The following is a 22293-nucleotide window of genomic DNA, read 5'->3' as shown; positions in this document are numbered from 1 at the left end:
GCCGAAAAACTCGAGAAAACCATAATTTTTTGGTAATTACTTAGTGGGTTGAACTTTAAAAATTTCTATCTTTGATATCCTGACTTTGAGGGACCGTAAGTTATTGAATAGTAAACAAAAAATGATAAAAATATAGTCTAAAATCATATACGGACTCTAAACTATACGTTGGAAAAAATTGCATGCTAATCTGACTTCAAATGAATTAGATATATATATGCTTTAAATTTTTTACAGAATTCAAAAAAAAAAACCCTCGAATAATTGAAAATTTCCAACATTGATATCCTGACTTTAGGGGATTGTATGTCACCGAATATAAACCAAAAATGTCAAAATTATAGCCTAAAACCATATACAAACTCTGAATTATACGTTTGAAAAAACATCATGCTAATCCAACTTCAAGTGAAATTGTTATGCATGTTTTACAATTTCCACTAAATACAAAAAATATGAAAAACTGAAGATTTCCAACTTTGATATCCTGAACTTGGGGGGTTGTAAGTCATAATATAGTCTATAATCACGTACAAACTCTAAACTACATGTTGGGAATAACTTCATGCCAATTCAACTTCAAACAAATAAGATATGCATGTTTTAAAATTTTCGAAGAAACCTGTTATGACTCCTAAAACCAGTTCTGGTTCTTAAACCCGGTTTACCCGAACCTGAATGTCCCAAAACCTAGATTGCCTGAAATCTGGATAAAGCCATTCTTTAAACTTGAAACCCGGACCGATTCTACATATTTTGGTTCTAACGGTTTTGGTTCGGTTTTATGGTTTTAAATCTCATCCTTATTTACACCCACATGCACACAGATACACCCACACCAAAAATCCCACACTAACATCAAAGTCAATGCCCACCCCACCATACCCCTACACCTACATCCATACACATAAGCACTCGCCTACACCTACACCAACAAGCCCACATAGGTTTGATCAGGTAAGAGTTTAATGAATATAAGTTTTTATCATTTTTATTCTTAATAACAATAAGTTACATGAAATCAATAAAAACTATATATATATATATATATATATATATATATATATATATATATATATATATATAAAATCTGAAGGAGCTTATGAATAGTAATTTTCCATGCTTTTGGTTTTGACCACAAAACTTTACATGCTTTAGGTTTTGGCCACAACAAGTTTGGGAAATTGACAATTTTAATCCTTGGATTGCTTTGTTTTGTAGTTTTGGCCACAATAAGTTTGGGGGGTTGACAGTTTTGGTCCTTGGATTGCTACCGTCTTAATATTTACATAAGCAATCCTTGCTTTAAAATTATGTTTACATAAGTCTTAATATTTACATAAGCAATCCTTGCTTTAAAATTATGTTTACATAAATGGTCTCTGTAATTTATAGAAGTGTCCATATATTGATAGAAAATTACAGAAACAATCGCTTTATGATTTACACTTTCATCACATATCCTTTAAAGTTTTCCGCTTTTCACCAAAAGCGGCATAGCCGCGCTTTCTTTACTAGTTTTGATCATATTACATAATTTATTAATTTTTTTTTGGACAAATATGCAAATAAAGTAGAGAATAAATTATATTCCATGTGAAACAAACACATAACATATTTCAATTAATTCAAAATTCAAACACTTTGAGATTTTACTTGGTAGATTTTCGTACAAGTAAAAGAAGATATTTTCATCCTAACAAAAAACAACTACAAAACTTACGCTTTTTAGATTCTTTTTCTTTCGAGTAATCAAATGTTAAAGATAGAGTCCAAATCAATCCTGCGATACTTTCTTACAAATAATATCCGTCTTTATAGAAAAGAAAACCATTCTCGCGTTATATGAAAACTTCGTTTTACATTCAAAAGATCGAAAAACGAAAGTACACACATATATCGTTTTGCATAATAAGTCGTTTTTGTCTTTAAAAAGAAATAGTACTCAACTTATATGTGAACAATAAGTTTTACATTAGAAGATCGAAAAACATGGGCACCCAAATAGTTTTGTTATCCGATTGTTTTGTATAAAACATGGGAAGAGCCATGAATGGCAACAAGATTCTTACCAACCCCAAAGCAAAGGCATGTGAGTGAGTTGTCACCAACCACAAAGCCCACCATTACTCCGATTGGGCTACTGCGTTGACGAAAGATTTCACATTGAAAATTGAATCTGTAACCCTATTCTCAAAAATGGCAAAAAAATATCTTACCCCGAGTATTTCTCTATCTCTCTTGGGACCTGTCGCCTCAAGATAAGAGGAGCAATCAATCGAAACGACGCTCCTGCACAAGCCTACAAGTTTCTTCTTCTTAAACCTTCTCCCTTTCGGGATATAGGAGAGAGAAGAAGATTCTTTGTTTCTCCAATCTGGGTTTTGGAGAACAATTATCAGATACCAATACTTACATATGATATATTAGGTTAGCGATTCGATTAATTGGTTAACTTTTTTTGAGGAGAAAAATATAGAAAAAAAAAGATACGATGGAACACCAAAATTCAGTATCGTCAGTAACCACAACGACGACGGAGCCTTCTTACGCGACTATGGCGGTGGATCCTTTCTTGGTTGAGGCTCTCCAGAACCCTCGTCATCGTCTCTCCAGTTAGTTATTTTTTCAATTTTATTTTCCTCAATTTTGCCCTAAATTTAGATGCTGATTTCTCGATCTATTCGTTTCTTTTTTTATCGGGTGTGTTAGATTGTGTTTGTTTGTGGTTGCTCATGGCGTCAAACTTTGATTCTTCTATCTATATGATGATTAGGGTTAGCGGAGCTGTAGATCTGGTTTTGATGCTTGATATCGTACATAAAATTCCTGCATAATACGGAGGATTACATCAATTACTGTTGTTAATGAAGTCACATACCACATCTGTTGTTAATACTATATATAACCATTGCATTCTGTACCAGATCTTTTTTCATCCGATTTTTTTCTTAAACCAACATTTTGTTGGGAAAATTTTGTATTTTAGTGAAGTAAATCCCTCAATCGCGTTCACAGATTAATAGGAATGAAGTCCCCCAAATCTAATTCACACCTGCATTTAAATCAACACTTTTTAGGAATGATATAACCTTTAAAACCTCCATCAAACTAAAATTCTTTTCTTTCATTTCAGTTCTTCGAATGGAACTTGACATTCAGAAGTTCATCCAGAACATTGAACAACATCAATTCGAATTCCAACATTTTCCCACATCCTATCTTCGCCTAGCAGCCCATCGTGTGGCCCAACACTATGGGCTTCAAACCATGGTTCTTGATAACTTCACAGATGGTCAAGGGACCCGGATTTTGGTCAAGAAACTACCCGAATCCAAATACCCTTCAATCTGTCTATCCGATATCCCAATCAAACAGTCTGAAAACGAAAAGAAAGATGTGAAAATTGTTCTAAAGCCAAGGCCAAAATCGTCTTTTGATGGGTCAAATGATCAGGGAAAGAAGTGTAATTTGGTCCGTAGTGTTGAAGAAAGGAAAGAGGAGTATGATCGGGCACGTGCCCGGATTTTTAGTACTCCGGGCAGCCCTCAATCAGAAGGTACTACAGATGGAGATGATTATGAAGGTTCTAGAAGCTTCACCATTGATGGAAATGGAAATACTTCTCGTGTAGCCATTCTTAGGGACAGAGAGAAGGACTTAACTGATCCAGATTATGACAGGAGTTATGACAGGTATGTATCATGTATGTACTATATAACTTACTGGATTAAGTCATTATAATAATTTTTTTTTTATTGTTAACATTAAAAATGTCAGGTATGTGAGGAACCTTCCTATGGGCCAAGGGTTCAACTTGTTTCCACCTTTGAGTCTCCCAAAGTTCCAACCGCCTCCGCCAGGTGTCCAGTATGACCCCATAATACCTCACGTGGGGCCCACACCAAACCCTCAACAAGTACCTATTGGATATAGGAATTCAGCCATGAATAATCAATATGCTGTTGTTGGAATGAATCAACACATTTCAAGGGATGCTGCTGTCTACATGCAATGGCCTTCTCATTCCATGATGTATGCACACACATATGATCAGTTTAGACATGCGGTTTTTCAGGTAACTTTTATATTTTATAAATATTTCATTTTATAATATAATATGATGTATAGTGGCTGATTTGGTTATTGGAATTTAATGAAAACAGCAGGCACCATTTTGTCAGCAGCAGCCCTTGAGTTTTGATTACTCACAAAACCGTTAGGCTTGTTGTATTGGAGGTAAAAGATTGAATTGGATGAAATCGATTTTGTTTGTGTTAGGAATTTTAATCTTGTTAATGATGGAACTTTTGTTTGTGGAATACAACCTTTATGTTCTTTTTGTTTTATGCACTTGTTAAATATTAATACATTACATTACTCCTATCTAATCTTTCAGCTTCTCCAATATTAGGCCAAAATTTTGTTATTGTTTGTAGTTTTAAGTTTTCTGCATATGGGTTGAGTTTTATTGTGTTTGATATGCTTGTCCATAACTATTTAGTCTTTGTGTTTCTCTACCAAATATATAACTTGTGAAAGAGTGGCTTCAAAGGAACATCCCAGCACCCCTTGCAGAAAACAGTTTTATCACAAAAGAAACAAATTATTATTACGTTTCATCATCAAATTTGTTATAGATTTTTGGGGTTAATGAAAGTGCTTTACGCGACTGGATATTATTATTAGGGGCGCAAACAAGCCGAGTCAAGCTGAGCCCGAGCCTGGTCAGGCTCGGCTCGGGCTCATTTGAGTTATGCAAGGCTCTTGAGCTCGGCTCGATTCGAGCTTTCTTGCTTTCTTGTAATGAGCTTGAATCGAGCTTGTAAATAATTATAGAAGCTCGGCTCGGGCTCAACTCGTTTTTTGTTCGATGTGCTAAATTAAACTTAAGCTCGAGCTCGGTTAAAAGTTCGTTTATTAATACAATAAATTCTTAATTCTCCAAATATATATTTATTTTAATATATAAAAATAATAATAAATTATATTATATAAAAGCTCGTTTAGGTTCGCGAGCCTAATCGAGCTTAGTGACATAGGCTCGAGCTCGAGCTCGTTTAATGAATGAGCTTAATATTAAGCTCGAGCTCGGCTCAGGCTCGTTTAAAATTGGTTTCGAGTCGAGCTTTTAACGAGCCGATCTCGAGTAGCTCACGAGTAACTTGACTCGTTTGCACCCCTAATTATTATATATATAATAAAATACCACACGTGTGAATAGTGAATTTTTGCCTTCTTGGTTTTTGCTGCAATGGTTTTGGTTTTTACACTTTTGCCGCAATAAACTTTTCCGTATTTACTTTTGCTATAATAGTTTTGTCTATTAGACTTTTACCACATAGTTTCGTAAAATAAGAAATAAGATACAAAATTTATCCCTGCAATTTACAAAAAGTCCCCTTCCTATTTTTCTTGTGTTTGGATTTTAGATTTTAGCCACAATATTTTCGTATGTTGGCAGGTGTTGTTTCTATCTTACACAAAATTTATAGATCACGCCCCTTGCATAGCCAACATAAATATACTTCCAACCCACGGTAATTTCTAGTTGCTTAAAAATATGCATGTGCAAGTCTTTATGGAACATGAAAATTGACTAGGGATTCACACTAGGAAAAATCCGTATCCAAAATTTTTTTCCTAGTGTGAATCCCTCGTCAATTTTCATTTTGTTCCATAAAGACTTGCACTTGCATATTTTTAAGCAACTAGAAATTACCGTGGGTTGGAAGTATATTTATGTTGGCTATGCAAGGGGCGTGATCTATAAATTTTGTGTAAGATAGAAACAAAACTTACCAACATACGAAAATATTGTAGCTAAAATCTAAAATCCAAACACAAGAAAAATAGGAAGGGGACTTTTTGTAAATTGCAGGGATAAATTTTGTATCTTATTTCTTATTTTACGAAACTATGTGGTAAAAGTCTAAAAGACAAAACTATTATAGCATAGGAATTTCGGATATCTAAATTTTTGAATATCAAAAATTCGAATATCCTATTTTTTAGATTTGGATTCCAATCAATGTTTTAAAAACCGGTTTGAACCGGCCGGTTGAACCGGGAACCGGGGGAAGGAGCGGTTCAACTATCACCGGTTTTACATTGATTTCTGAACCAGATTGAACCAGCCGGTTTTTAGAAAAAACTGGTTGAACCGGTCAAAATAAACCGGTTGAACCGATTGAATCGATTAAACGGAATAAAAACACATGAAAAAGAACAATTTACATAATAACGTTTGGTGATTATTTTTCATATCTATTTAGTTTTCTTTAAATAAAAACATATTGTAAATGTTATAAAGTTTTTTGATGTGTTTGTATTCATTTAAAACTATATTTTGTTATGATATTATACTTTATTTTCTTTTTGACGTATATGGATTGATGTAAAACACTAAAACTTATGGTTATGTGTTATTTTAATGTATCTGGATTCTTCTACAACTTATTTTACGTATATTTTTAATGTTTGAATTTGTAAACATCAAATTCATGGTTTTATATGTATGCATGTGTAGGAAAATAGGAAAAAACATAAAAACTATAGAAACCGGTTGACCCGGCGGTCGAACCGGTTAAACCGGTTGAACCGGGAATCGGTCACCATACCGGTTCAACTAAAAAACCGGTTTTTAAAACATTGATTCCAATAGTTGTTTTATGAATTTTATGATATTTCGGATATCTGAAATCCGAAAAATATAAATTAGTCTACTATTTATTTCAATATTTATTTTTGCAATTACTAAAAATAAAGTAGGTTGCGAGTTGCGACTTTGGTTTTTAGGTTTCACGCCTCCTCTATACCTTTCATAATTTTAATTTTACATTTAATGTTTATAGTTTTGTCTTCTTTTCATCCTTCCTGATGAGTGCGACATTTACTTTTTTCACTTTATTAATATGTTAAAATATGTGAACGAGAATCGATAAGTAAGGAGAACCACAAACAAACAATTGGAAGTAGGGAAGTACTACACAATATGATTAACAAGTTTTCGTTCTTTGATTTTTATGATGTTTCTTTGTATAAAATAAGGAAAAAACGCTATTTACATTGTTGGAATAAACATTTAATTTAATTGTCAGGCTATTGTTGTATTTATGTCATTCGGAAAGAAAGAAAACAACAAAGGAAGAAGAAAGCAATATGGTAAAATATTTGAATATCTGGTTCGTTATCCGGATTCGTATCCGAAATTTCGGATACATATTCGAATATCAAAATCAACTATCTAAGATTTTTAGATATCCAAAATTTCAAATATTCGGTTTTAAACACCAATATATAGAGAGACATTGGCGGGGCTTAAAGTTTGGATTTGGGAGGGCCGAAAATAGAATTTGTATAAAAATTGAAGAAACCGGGGGGGGGGGGGGGGGGGGCACAGCCCCCCTAACCATATATAAGCTCCGCCAATGTATAGAAAGACAAAACTTCAAAAGTACGATCTTAGTAAAATCATACTACTTAGTTTATTTTTTTAAATAATACATTTGCCAAGATGTTAGGTGTTTAACATGTTTAGTAAAGACTCAGGTAAATGCAAAGTAAGTTGTATTTTAATGTTTAAAAACGCTTGTGTCAAAGAAAATATTGATGTCTTATATAGGTTAAACATATTGCCAATAAAAGATAATATATATTTTCAATGATTTTATATCTTCAACACCGTCGGTAAAATAAATAATATATTTTTTTGATGGTTTTATACCTTAAACATCTTATGCGATGACATGCTTCATAATTTTAAGAGTGTATTTGGCAACAAACATTTAAGAGCTTCTAACTTTTAAAAAAAGCTCAAATTAAACAAAAATATTCGTTTGGTAGTACAAACGTTTAACTTTTAGTTTAAACTTTAAACAAAAAAAAATTCAAATCTAAAAGCTACTTCATCTAACGTTTAAGAAAAGGCTGTTGAGATTTTTTAATCAATTTCCAGAATTACTCTTAAACATATATTTGTTTTTGTGTTTTCACATTAAGAATTATTTGCAGATGAAGGAATATCAAAAGGGCTTCTTACTCCCAAAAGAAATCGTCCTACATCTCTATATAAACGCTGGTTTATCCAGAAGACGCAAGAAAAACACTTCAAATATTTATCTTTTTTAAACAATTGTCACTTTATGTAACTTTACACATTTCAAAAGACTTCAACTATTTTTTTTCAAACACTCATATAACAAATAAAAATTATAGCTTTCAACTACCAATTACCTGCTACTAACTTTCAACTATCTTCTAGTTTTGCTAAATGCTCTTGGTCTTAAGTTCTTTTGTAGTGTCGGAGCTTGGACTTTTGATTTGGGAGAAGGGGGGGGGGGGGGGGGGGGGCTGAAAGTATAATATGTATAAAAATTGTAGAAGAGGGGGTCAAAGCCCAAATTTTATATTTTTAGGTCCAATATGTATAAAAATTATTTGGTATGGACTACTTATAACCAAAAAACCAGAGGGGGCCACAACCCCTTATGACCCTAAAGAAGCTCCTCCCCTGTTTGTTTGTTTGTTTGTTTTTTTTTTATTTTTTTTATTTTATTTTATTTTATTTATTTATTTATTTTTTTTATGTCAATTTCTGCATATTTAATTATCATCGTACAATGAGTGAGATGGCAAACGGGCAACAAGCTGTGCCGCTAAGCCTTTTTGTATGGTAAAACTAATTCTTGTAAAGACTACATCCGAAGATGTAGGGGATATAACATTCCTATGCATGATCCGTTGTACTCTATTAAGAAGCTTTACCGCATCCAACACGAGGAAACCAAACGTATCAAATGCAAATGGTATGAACACGTGTTGATTTTCTATGCACGATTTCTCATGTTTTGTGACTTTGCCTGTAGGTGCTTTTAAAGGAGCCTGTCCCGCCGTGAAACCCCTAACCCTCAAGCCCATGAGAGGAGATATCCCTATAAGGTCCATACATGCTTGTTTCCCTCCGACCCATCTAAAAATCAAAATTTCAGTCGGTTTGAGGGTTGACCTTCCTTATGTTGGGTCCGTCAGGAAATTAACAGGTGCCTCTTTCTTAGTGGAAACCCTGACACACTTAAATATGTCAAACAAAACATCCCTAACCATATCGTGCCTGTATTTGAACCCCGGGAGTTCCTTATAGTGAACTGCATGCTCTCCAAAAGAGTCCAAACATGCCTTGCAACACACCGGACATATCTCGTCAGTTGGGAATATGAGAATCATGAGTCAATATTTGAGGATAGTACGATACTCCACGGGAGATATATGTTGGCTAAGCCCATCTATAAGGATAGCTAGAAGAAAATCTTGAGCATGTGGTGCATGTAAGCACAGGAAAACCGCTTTCTGTCGAGCCGTCATGTCGAGATGCACTTCCATATCTTGGACAATTTTACGAAAAATGGCACTGGCTAGTGTATTCTAGGATTTAGGGGGGGGGGGGGGGGGTGCCGTTAGTAGTAAAACTGTTAAGGTCAAAATCTGGAAGCTTGTTACGAAGAGATGCCAAGGCATAATCATAATTAGAATCCATACCATATATGCCGCTATCCCGTAAGATGTGGTTTTGAAATACCCAGGATTGGGCCCTTGAGGTAACAAAAGCATATAAGGTAGCCTCTACTGCTGAGTATCAATCCAAACCTCCAAACCTAATGGGTAAGGAAACAATTTGCCACTATATGTTGCTAAAGAAAGGGCCACCACAAACCACAATGTCCTCAATCGCCCCGCGCAACCCATTGTAAAATAATATTGCCTCCTCCTCCATGTGAACGGGTTGGCACGTCCTCAGCCCAAAGAAAAGCTTAGCAATACCCATACAAGACCGAAGCAGAAGGAGCTCACTCTGGGGTCAGACAATTTAGGAAGAAGGCGCATCAAATTCACAACGTTTTCGGCTCTCTTTATGGCTAAGCTGCGAATGAAACTAGCATCTCTACTAACAGCTCCCCCAAGAAGTTTCACCCCCAAAGGCGGCCTTACGATGCCAACCGGGAATAGCTCCTCACGTAACTTCCTACCATCACACGAGGGCCAAAAGATCTCGGTTTTCTTGATATTCAGCTGAAGGCCCAATTTTGAGCCAATTACCATAATGATGTCTAATGCTTTGGCCACCTCCCCCGAATCTACGATAAGTGTGCCATCATCAAGGTACCATGCATGGAGAAGAAGCTTGCAATTGTCTCTAATATTATGCAAGAGCGGATGCAACACAAGGACAAAGAGATGTGGTCCCAAGGGCTCTCCTTGTTAAACCCCAGTAGTGGACCAAATATGTGTATTGCCTAGATACAACCTTGCTGCTTGACCATATAGGAATTCTACCCACAAGGATATAGAGGGACACCTCAATCTGACCTCATGAATTAAAATATGGATGTGCTTGGAGCTTGAAGTTAAATATTACTATTTGGATAGATCTTAAATTTTATTTACAGTCTTAGACTTTAAAAGTTTAACACCCATAATCTTAAGAAAACTATCATAAAAATTCGAGTAAATTACACGAATGGTCCTTGTGGTTTGTGGTAATTTTCATGCTTGGTTCCTAACTTTGTTTTTTAAACTTGGAAGGTCCCTCAAACTTTATTTTGTTGCGTCTGTGGTCCCTACCAAACTTACAAATACTATTTTGCCCTTTTAACTTCAATTTTTGATTTTTCTGTAAATTTAAAAAAACATTACCCACCCTCCTTCTCCTTTAACAATTGTTTCTCTATCTCCCTCTCTCATATTCACTCCTTTCTTCTCACCGCCTCCCTGAGTCCGGTTATGTTCTCCGACCGCCGGTTGTTACAACTCCGATTATTGTCTCTAACCAACGGTTGACATCGCTATCACACCACTGGAGACTCCGTCTTCTCCGAGAGCTTTCGTTATCCTTTTTCCTGCCTTCTGTCAAGCCTAATTGTCACAAGGATCCTTTGTTTTGATATATCATTGGCGCTTTGTTGATTTGCACTGGCTGGTGTTGGATCTGTATCGTAGGGGAGTCGATATGCCCTAGTCGTTGGCCAACATCAGATCATCGACCTCCATCGATCTTTTCTCTTCCACCCTTCCTGATGATGCTAGAACATCTTCCATATTTTATGCTTCTTTATTGATATTTTTGGTATCCGGGGTTTCAAAAATCAAAATTGTAAAGGTTTTAATCTATTGCCTTTACCAGATTTTGATATTAGTTTTGGTTTTGAGGTTTGATTTTGAGGTTTATCAAGATATAATTTCAGATTTGATGCTAAAGTTTGTACTAATTTTGATATGGAGGTTTATGAATGTATGATTTTAGAATATACCTACAATTTATGACTTCAATTTTCTGGTTTGATTCTGAGAATGGTTTTGATCTTAAGATTTATCAAATATATGATTTTGTTTTTCAGTTTTAATTGCGAGAATGATTTTGTTTTTTTAGTGGTTGTTGGCAAAGGTGAACGGTGATGCTGTGGGTGGTTGTTGGGGGTGAATCGGAGTATCGCAAGAAAGGTAGGGGAGGGTAGGACCTGATTTTCTAAATAAATAATAAAAACATTTATTTTAAATCAAACAAATGAGAAAAAAATATGATAAGGGCAAAATGGTCACTTTACACATGTTAGTGACGAAATACGCAACAAAATAAAGTTTGAGGGACCTTCCGAGTTAAAAAATAAAATTAGGGACCAAACACATAAATTACCACAAACCACATGACCATTCCTGTAATTTACTCTAAAAGTTCATACCGAAACACAATATCAATATGATGTACTAAACTAGAATCATGAAATCATCAAAGTGTTTCTTGTGTCTATTTTTTTTATCAATAAATTCTAAGTTGGTTTCTTAACACATTTTCATCTCATGCACATTCTTTGTAGCTATAATTTAAGGTAATACAACATAACTGACATAACCACCACCCTATAGAATTTCTCTTCAGCTTTAACAAAACCATATTGTCACGTAATACTCTTGTGGTCACCCTTCACTTTAACCATCCCGCCTTTATGCAATTGATAACATCGTGAACTACTTCCCTTCATTGTAGATCATAGACCCTAAGTCCCAAAGTGTTGTACTCCATCATCATTACTCTTCCTATTGAAATTGTACCAAATGCCACTCTTAATTATGTTAATATGTAACAATTTACTTGTTGGATTAGGTGTTTAAGGTCATAACTAAATTGATATGAATTTGTGGAATAAAAGTGAAGTCATTTTTGGGTTGTCCTCAATAACTAGTAATAGCTAGGAACATCTTTAGAGGTGTAAGGAAATGATTTGTTAATTTATTATATGTTTAATAAATTAATTAGAAATGGTTAATAATTAGTTTATAATTAATCATAATTAATAAAAAATTAATTTTGGGTTAATTAGAATTAATTAAATGTATAATGATTGAATTGCAATTGTTCAATAGTTGAGCAAATAAAGCATTCCAGAATCTTCCTATAGTGGACAGTTTTGTAGAGGTTCCCAAAGGGTTCTAGAAACCTTCCTTAACTAATAAGGATAATCACTTGACTAAGATAAGTATGAAATATTTTATTATTCAAATTAAGGTTTATCATGATATCCTAATAGCTATAAATAGGGACCCTTGGCATAGGATATTTGACACTAACCTCTTGAGAAGCAAATGCTGAAAATTCCCTCCCCTCTCCTCTCTCTATATTATTCCTTAGGGGTTCTAGGGTATTGAGTGTGAACCATTAGAGATATCATACTTTTGGTGCTTGCTTTGCAAAGAACTCTTGAGGATTAAAGGTTGAGTATTTTCGACAATACTCAAAGGTATGTACACTAACCCTTTGTGATTTTCGATTTTACATAGGTCAGTTCATAGTTTTCATAGTATATTGGTATTATGAGAAAAACCATAGATTTCTAGGTTGCATGTGCCCATAAAATGGTTTTATGATTCCGATGTGCAAATTTTGTTTTAACTTTTAATGTGACCTTGGGAACCCAATATTACTTCCAACTCCAACGTTGTCCTCTAAATTCCAAACCTAACATTCAACTCACTCATTGTTTGTGCCATCAATACAATGTCATCTACAATGAGCATACACCAAGGCACCCTCCCTAAATCCTATAAAAAAACCTCATCCAAAATCATTGTAAAAATGTTGGGCTAACTAGTGATCCCTAACAGAGTGTTAATAACTTAATTTACACCAAAAAAGACTTCAAGTCAGCAGTTAGATTTCGAACACAAATCCTTAATAATAAAAACATATCTCATATGGACCTAACATGTTTTCCTAGAACCCCTCCATAGGCCACAATTCTGCAAATCCGGTGTATACTATATGTTGGTGCACTTTATGCATGTGAGCATCTGACTTGCATATAACAATCTTGTTTGTTTTGATGATAACAAACATTAAATCCAAATCTTGTTATATTTTTAATGAATTTACTTAGCGTGAAGTTTAACCAATATTAATCAAATTAATGATTATGATTCAACAAATTAGAGCTTCAATTATACGTCGAATAAATATAGAGAGCTCTTTCTTGACTTTCCAATTCCAAAATATCGTATTCATTGGACACTGCTACAAGGAACATCATAGGAGCCCCTAAACTTCCCACATATAATCCTTTTTAAAAAAATAAAAACAAGTTTATTCATGGATGTATGTTATTATGATTCGCTTCCAAATAAAAAATGTATCCTATGCCATACATTTTCTCTTCGGTGCATGTTAAAATCTAAAATGTTTAATATATTATCCGATTAAAAAAAAGGATATTATGACGTAACTATATGATTCAGTTTTGTTAACATGATTTTTTTTAATAACACATATTTTTAAGGATTAATAAGATCCATTTCCAAATAAAAACATGATCCTATTACATAAGTATAGGATCCAATCCCAAATGCACAACCATATTTTTTGAAGATGCTTATTTGCAGTAGTGGGGTAGTGTGTCGCCTATTGAGTTGTTGCGAAAATGATTTTTTTGTCCATTTTAACAAAGGTTTCAGGGGCATATGAGCTGGTTGCAAATTTAGATTTTTTGTTTCGCGTCTTTGTAATAGTGGGGTAGTGTGCCGTTTAGTTACCTAACATTTATGAGTAAAGTCGATAGAATGTATGTGGAGAAAGAGATCAAATAATTGTTCGTGTAACTCGAACGAAAAGCGTATTGTGTAGATGACATGAAGCAAAAAAAAAAAAAAAAAAGATACACATTATATTATCAAATGCATTTCTATTTCGATATCAAATACAAAGATTTGTCAAAATAAAGACTGCATCAACAAGTGTGCCAAAGCATCGTAGTGCATTAATGTGTTTTGTTGTAATGTTTCAATTTTCAAATTAAAATTTTTATTTTTAAAATAAGATAGATAAACTCCTATTTTTATAAAATTATAATCAAGGTAAAACCATTTGTTTATAAACCAAAATACAAAATAGCTATATAAAGAAAATCATCACAAAATCTCAAAACATAAAAGTATTGATGTGTGTGTACTATCATGCATTTGTCTTCTTATGATTCGAAGAAGTACTTGAAAACATTTAATTCCCAACGGTAAGAACAAAAATTATTGAGTTCTCCAAAATATCACATACAATACAGACCAACTATACATAACAACAAAGAATAATTTTCAACCCAACGAGTCTGTTTCAACCCAACAAAACATGTAAACATACAAACAACAAACAAGACCCTACTAGTCTAACTAAGCATACAATCATGTCATAGCAACTATGTCACAATTAATACAACGAGAAGACTCACCTCACACGAAACCCGGTAAATCACCACATCATGCGAATAAATGTGTAACGCCCCAAAAATTAAAACATAGACTTTTCACTTAAAATAGTTTAACTAAATAAAACACTTTACTTAAATTCATTAAGTGAAATTCATTTGTTTTAAAACCATGAACTGAGGAGCCCCACAATAAGGCTCTAAAACCAACGAATACATGCGATAGACTCCCTCCTCCCAATGAACCGAAGAGCCCACAAGCATCGAACTCCTTGAAGGTAACCTCACGAGCCCATGGTCGAATGACATCCAACTCAGCTCAAAGAACCCTAAAGCCCTTGTACGCCACTGAAATCAACTCATCCCCGAATGAGCTTATTACACTAGGAAAATGCTCCAGCGTGAACCTCGAAACCTCTACAACGATGCTGTCATGAAGATCCCTCTCACTCAGACCTGAATCTCCATCATGAGTAGTCTCCATATCAAATCTAAAAAATGACAGGAACAAACAAAAAACAATGCATAGTGTTAACCCACACGATGTATACCCACCTACAAGTTCCTTGGTATTCCTGTAACACTTCCTTGACTCAAGTATGTATCTTGTGCTTTTAGTAGTACGGACCCAATACTACCTTCCACACCTATCCATACCCGCTCCAAGGATTGTTTCAAGACTCCTAATTCACTTCACATCACTCCACTAAACTCCTGGCACACATGCATATGTCTAGCTATATGCATAATACTACACCTCCTAGACTCTCTCTAGGATTCTTCCTTCCTAAAAACCCACAAGTCGAACAAGCCTCTACTAACATCATAGGAAATGCCTCACGAATGCGCGGCCGTCTATAATCCAGAATGAAATAGAAATTCGAATAAATGTCCCTACCTTAAAACCACAACCAGACAAGGAACATGTAATAAGGACAAAAAAGAAATTCTAAGGCTATTAGATCCTAGTTATGTACAAACCATATGACATTCGATTAACAGGTCAATAATATCAGGAGAAGATTCCAAAACATATATTGTAATCAACACATGTATGGAAAATGAGGCATCTATACAAATCAGACAATTCTAGCATGCAATTCCTGAACAAATCCTTAGCCAACAATCTAGCATGCATAACAATCCATAGCATAATACATAACCATATATGTATATTGGGAATCACTTACTTCCTAAGCTCCGGCTGAATGTACACATGGTATCCTCTTTTTATAATTTGAAGTTAGATCAGGAAACCATGTTCACGATCTCAAGCCAACAATCAAACAAGAACATGGCAAAAAATCAAACTCATGTTTCTGATCCAACTATTTTCTTATGTTTCTTTGAATAAAAAAATCTCTTTCAAAAACTTAGTTTAGAAAATCTCTATGTACTCAGTTTACTGTTGACCGTTGACTTTTTAATTGTGTGAAATGCATGTCCAATGTATGTCCTCTTCCAAACTTAGGTCAAAATGGTGAAAATGGAGTCAAAACTCCATGCATGACATCAATCAAATGAACTACTTCAGATCTGAAATGTATGATACACTAGGGAACTCAAAGAGTGATAAAGTTGCAAACTTTATCACTTCCAACCTCTCAAAAGTTGCATAACATTTGGAAACTTGTTAATCTTCTAGATCCAAAAGAAAGGAAACGTGAAAATAGAGTCTTGGATATTTACATAGGTCCAAAACCAAAGAGAAAGTTGTATAATCACTGGATCTGGCTTGCTTGCATCACCACAGCTTGATCCTTCCTCCAAAATGCATCAAAATGACAAGATTCTCACACGACACCTAAAGAAAGGCTAGGGTTTCGAATAAGGAGGGTGGAGGCTGAAGAGAATGACTAAACTCCTGAGTTTATGCCTTTAAATAATGCAAAAACCCTAATCTTCATGGGCTTGGGCTATAAGGCTCACCACGCCATGGTGAAGGTCTTATAATGTCGTGGTGCCCAATCAAGTGCGACCTAAACTAAGTGACATGGCCATGTCGTGGTGGATACCTTACCACGCTGTGGTATAAGGTTTTTCCTCAAAAAATTATATTTAAAATCCCAAAAATCACAATAAATTTAAAACTTTCAAAAACAACCCATAGTTATAAAAATATTTACAAAACCGATGTTTCCAAAATGTTTAACGAATATCAGAGTATCCCAAAATCAAAATATCATCAGACAGAAGGATGTATACGGTCAAGTCTTCGCCTTCCCGTGATCATCAGAAGTACCTAAAACCAGTGGCGGATCTTTATAGAGGTAATGGGGGCCATGGCTTCCCCCGTTTTAAAGTTTCTAATACGTTCATATGTATTGATTATTAATGAAATAAACGAAGTAATAAATAAATTCACTAATTACCCCTTGATTTAAGCTTATAATTAATAAAATCTGGTTAAACAAAGAAATGACAACTAATTAAAAAAAAGTCCAGGATATCACTGAAAAATTCAAAACAAACCATGTTTCATGAGGAAACTATATCTCTTAAACAATTAAAATCTAAAAAAAAACCAAACTCCAATGAAATGTACGACCTTCCTGACTCAAGATTTGAGTTTTTTTAAGTAAAACCCAAAAAAGAAAACCTCATTCTCTGGAAAAAACCCGCCGCCCAATTGCACCTCCTCTACCGGTTGTCGTTGCTAGACTGTCGCCTTCTTCGAGCGCTCTCTACTCTCGAGAGGACGCCAAACTTCGATCCATACGGTTCCTCTCTCTACTCCGCCAGTCGCCGCCTCACCGAACTGTGCTCTGACCTCCACCTTGCGATCTGCCGGCTACCGCTATCCCTCTCCGGTCTAGTCTTCTCTCTACCGAAGTGAGAAGCCACACTTGGTTACTTACGATACTCTCTCAGTATATTGGTATTATGAGAAAAACCATAGATTTCTAGGTTGCATGTGCCCATAAAATGGTTTTATGATTCCGATGTGCAAATTTTGTTTTAACTTTTAATGTGACCTTGGGAACCCAATATTACTTCCAACTCCAACGTTGTCCTCTAAATTCCAAACCTAACATTCAACTCACTCATTGTTTGTGCCATCAATACAATGTCATCTACAATGAGCATACACCAAGGCACCCTCCCTAAATCCTATAAAAAAACCTCATCCAAAATCATTGTAAAAATGTTGGGCTAACTAGTGATCCCTAACAGAGTGTTAATAACTTAATTTACACCAAAAAAGACTTCAAGTCAGCAGTTAGATTTCGAACACAAATCCTTAATAATAAAAACATATCTCATATGGACCTAACATGTTTTCCTAGAACCCCTCCATAGGCCACAATTCTGCAAATCCGGTGTATACTATATGTTGGTGCACTTTATGCATGTGAGCATCTGACTTGCATATAACAATCTTGTTTGTTTTGATGATAACAAACATTAAATCCAAATCTTGTTATATTTTTAATGAATTTACTTAGCGTGAAGTTTAACCAATATTAATCAAATTAATGATTATGATTCAACAAATTAGAGCTTCAATTATACGTCGAATAAATATAGAGAGCTCTTTCTTGACTTTCCAATTCCAAAATATCGTATTCATTGGACACTGCTACAAGGAACATCATAGGAGCCCCTAAACTTCCCACATATAATCCTTTTTAAAAAAATAAAAACAAGTTTATTCATGGATGTATGTTATTATGATTCGCTTCCAAATAAAAAATGTATCCTATGCCATACATTTTCTCTTCGGTGCATGTTAAAATCTAAAATGTTTAATATATTATCCGATTAAAAAAAAGGATATTATGACGTAACTATATGATTCAGTTTTGTTAACATGATTTTTTTTAATAACACATATTTTTAAGGATTAATAAGATCCATTTCCAAATAAAAACATGATCCTATTACATAAGTATAGGATCCAATCCCAAATGCACAACCATATTTTTTGAAGATGCTTATTTGCAGTAGTGGGGTAGTGTGTCGCCTATTGAGTTGTTGCGAAAATGATTTTTTTGTCCATTTTAACAAAGGTTTCAGGGGCATATGAGCTGGTTGCAAATTTAGATTTTTTGTTTCGCGTCTTTGTAATAGTGGGGTAGTGTGCCGTTTAGTTACCTAACATTTATGAGTAAAGTCGATAGAATGTATGTGGAGAAAGAGATCAAATAATTGTTCGTGTAACTCGAACGAAAAGCGTATTGTGTAGATGACATGAAGCAAAAAAAAAAAAAAAAAAGATACACATTATATTATCAAATGCATTTCTATTTCGATATCAAATACAAAGATTTGTCAAAATAAAGACTGCATCAACAAGTGTGCCAAAGCATCGTAGTGCATTAATGTGTTTTGTTGTAATGTTTCAATTTTCAAATTAAAATTTTTATTTTTAAAATAAGATAGATAAACTCCTATTTTTATAAAATTATAATCAAGGTAAAACCATTTGTTTATAAACCAAAATACAAAATAGCTATATAAAGAAAATCATCACAAAATCTCAAAACATAAAAGTATTGATGTGTGTGTACTATCATGCATTTGTCTTCTTATGATTCGAAGAAGTACTTGAAAACATTTAATTCCCAACGGTAAGAACAAAAATTATTGAGTTCTCCAAAATATCACATACAATACAGACCAACTATACATAACAACAAAGAATAATTTTCAACCCAACGAGTCTGTTTCAACCCAACAAAACATGTAAACATACAAACAACAAACAAGACCCTACTAGTCTAACTAAGCATACAATCATGTCATAGCAACTATGTCACAATTAATACAACGAGAAGACTCACCTCACACGAAACCCGGTAAATCACCACATCATGCGAATAAATGTGTAACGCCCCAAAAATTAAAACATAGACTTTTCACTTAAAATAGTTTAACTAAATAAAACACTTTACTTAAATTCATTAAGTGAAATTCATTTGTTTTAAAACCATGAACTGAGGAGCCCCACAATAAGGCTCTAAAACCAACGAATACATGCGATAGACTCCCTCCTCCCAATGAACCGAAGAGCCCACAAGCATCGAACTCCTTGAAGGTAACCTCACGAGCCCATGGTCGAATGACATCCAACTCAGCTCAAAGAACCCTAAAGCCCTTGTACGCCACTGAAATCAACTCATCCCCGAATGAGCTTATTACACTAGGAAAATGCTCCAGCGTGAACCTCGAAACCTCTACAACGATGCTGTCATGAAGATCCCTCTCACTCAGACCTGAATCTCCATCATGAGTAGTCTCCATATCAAATCTAAAAAATGACAGGAACAAACAAAAAACAATGCATAGTGTTAACCCACACGATGTATACCCACCTACAAGTTCCTTGGTATTCCTGTAACACTTCCTTGACTCAAGTATGTATCTTGTGCTTTTAGTAGTACGGACCCAATACTACCTTCCACACCTATCCATACCCGCTCCAAGGATTGTTTCAAGACTCCTAATTCACTTCACATCACTCCACTAAACTCCTGGCACACATGCATATGTCTAGCTATATGCATAATACTACACCTCCTAGACTCTCTCTAGGATTCTTCCTTCCTAAAAACCCACAAGTCGAACAAGCCTCTACTAACATCATAGGAAATGCCTCACGAATGCGCGGCCGTCTATAATCCAGAATGAAATAGAAATTCGAATAAATGTCCCTACCTTAAAACCACAACCAGACAAGGAACATGTAATAAGGACAAAAAAGAAATTCTAAGGCTATTAGATCCTAGTTATGTACAAACCATATGACATTCGATTAACAGGTCAATAATATCAGGAGAAGATTCCAAAACATATATTGTAATCAACACATGTATGGAAAATGAGGCATCTATACAAATCAGACAATTCTAGCATGCAATTCCTGAACAAATCCTTAGCCAACAATCTAGCATGCATAACAATCCATAGCATAATACATAACCATATATGTATATTGGGAATCACTTACTTCCTAAGCTCCGGCTGAATGTACACATGGTATCCTCTTTTTATAATTTGAAGTTAGATCAGGAAACCATGTTCACGATCTCAAGCCAACAATCAAACAAGAACATGGCAAAAAATCAAACTCATGTTTCTGATCCAACTATTTTCTTATGTTTCTTTGAATAAAAAAATCTCTTTCAAAAACTTAGTTTAGAAAATCTCTATGTACTCAGTTTACTGTTGACCGTTGACTTTTTAATTGTGTGAAATGCATGTCCAATGTATGTCCTCTTCCAAACTTAGGTCAAAATGGTGAAAATGGAGTCAAAACTCCATGCATGACATCAATCAAATGAACTACTTCAGATCTGAAATGTATGATACACTAGGGAACTCAAAGAGTGATAAAGTTGCAAACTTTATCACTTCCAACCTCTCAAAAGTTGCATAACATTTGGAAACTTGTTAATCTTCTAGATCCAAAAGAAAGGAAACGTGAAAATAGAGTCTTGGATATTTACATAGGTCCAAAACCAAAGAGAAAGTTGTATAATCACTGGATCTGGCTTGCTTGCATCACCACAGCTTGATCCTTCCTCCAAAATGCATCAAAATGACAAGATTCTCACACGACACCTAAAGAAAGGCTAGGGTTTCGAATAAGGAGGGTGGAGGCTGAAGAGAATGACTAAACTCCTGAGTTTATGCCTTTAAATAATGCAAAAACCCTAATCTTCATGGGCTTGGGCTATAAGGCTCACCACGCCATGGTGAAGGTCTTATAATGTCGTGGTGCCCAATCAAGTGCGACCTAAACTAAGTGACATGGCCATGTCGTGGTGGATACCTTACCACGCTGTGGTATAAGGTTTTTCCTCAAAAAATTATATTTAAAATCCCAAAAATCACAATAAATTTAAAACTTTCAAAAACAACCCATAGTTATAAAAATATTTACAAAACCGATGTTTCCAAAATGTTTAACGAATATCAGAGTATCCCAAAATCAAAATATCATCAGACAGAAGGATGTATACGGTCAAGTCTTCGCCTTCCCGTGATCATCAGAAGTACCTAAAACCAGTGGCGGATCTTTATAGAGGTAATGGGGGCCATGGCTTCCCCCGTTTTAAAGTTTCTAATACGTTCATATGTATTGATTATTAATGAAATAAACGAAGTAATAAATAAATTCACTAATTACCCCTTGATTTAAGCTTATAATTAATAAAATCTGGTTAAACAAAGAAATGACAACTAATTAAAAAAAAGTCCAGGATATCACTGAAAAATTCAAAACAAACCATGTTTCATGAGGAAACTATATCTCTTAAACAATTAAAATCTAAAAAAAAACCAAACTCCAATGAAATGTACGACCTTCCTGACTCAAGATTTGAGTTTTTTTAAGTAAAACCCAAAAAAGAAAACCTCATTCTCTGGAAAAAACCCGCCGCCCAATTGCACCTCCTCTACCGGTTGTCGTTGCTAGACTGTCGCCTTCTTCGAGCGCTCTCTACTCTCGAGAGGACGCCAAACTTCGATCCATACGGTTCCTCTCTCTACTCCGCCAGTCGCCGCCTCACCGAACTGTGCTCTGACCTCCACCTTGCGATCTGCCGGC

General features: G+C 34.7%; 1 protein-coding gene across 2 annotated transcripts; it reads left to right on the top strand.

The window, feature by feature from the left end:
• The first annotated feature begins 2094 nt into the window (after nt 1-2094).
• On the top strand, nt 2095-4391 carry LOC111889379 (uncharacterized). Of its 2 annotated transcripts, none has more exons than XM_023885521.3 (4): nt 2095-2615; nt 3137-3695; nt 3781-4078; nt 4170-4391. In XM_023885521.3, exons 1-4 carry the CDS (start codon nt 2495-2497, stop codon nt 4221-4223), a joined length of 1032 nt encoding a protein of 343 aa, XP_023741289.1. In that variant the 5' UTR covers nt 2095-2494; the 3' UTR covers nt 4224-4391. The 2 variants fall into 2 exon arrangements, with proteins under 2 accessions (XP_023741289.1, XP_023741288.1); XM_023885520.2 differs by having other exon boundaries at nt 2101-2615; nt 4167-4391.
• The last annotated feature ends 17902 nt before the right edge of the window (nt 4392-22293 follow it).

The sequence above is a fragment of the Lactuca sativa genome, chromosome 5 (genome assembly GCF_002870075.4).
Source record: "Lactuca sativa cultivar Salinas chromosome 5, Lsat_Salinas_v11, whole genome shotgun sequence".
NCBI lineage: Eukaryota > Viridiplantae > Streptophyta > Magnoliopsida > Asterales > Asteraceae > Lactuca > Lactuca sativa.
This window is presented reverse-complemented; position numbering and strand designations above follow the sequence as displayed.

What these genes read in the sequence shown, in the direction of transcription:
- LOC111889379 (XM_023885520.2), top strand. Translation starts at nt 2,495, where the DNA reads ATGGAACACCAAAATTCAGTATCGTCAGTAACCACAACGACGACGGAG. An exon ending in TATGACAGGAGTTATGACAG is followed by an intron (nt 3,696 to 3,780) that starts GTATGTATCATG and finishes TAAAAATGTCAG; the next exon opens with GTATGTGAGGAACCTTCCTA. An exon ending in TTAGACATGCGGTTTTTCAG is followed by an intron (nt 4,079 to 4,166) that starts GTAACTTTTATA and finishes TAATGAAAACAG; the next exon opens with CAGGCACCATTTTGTCAGCA.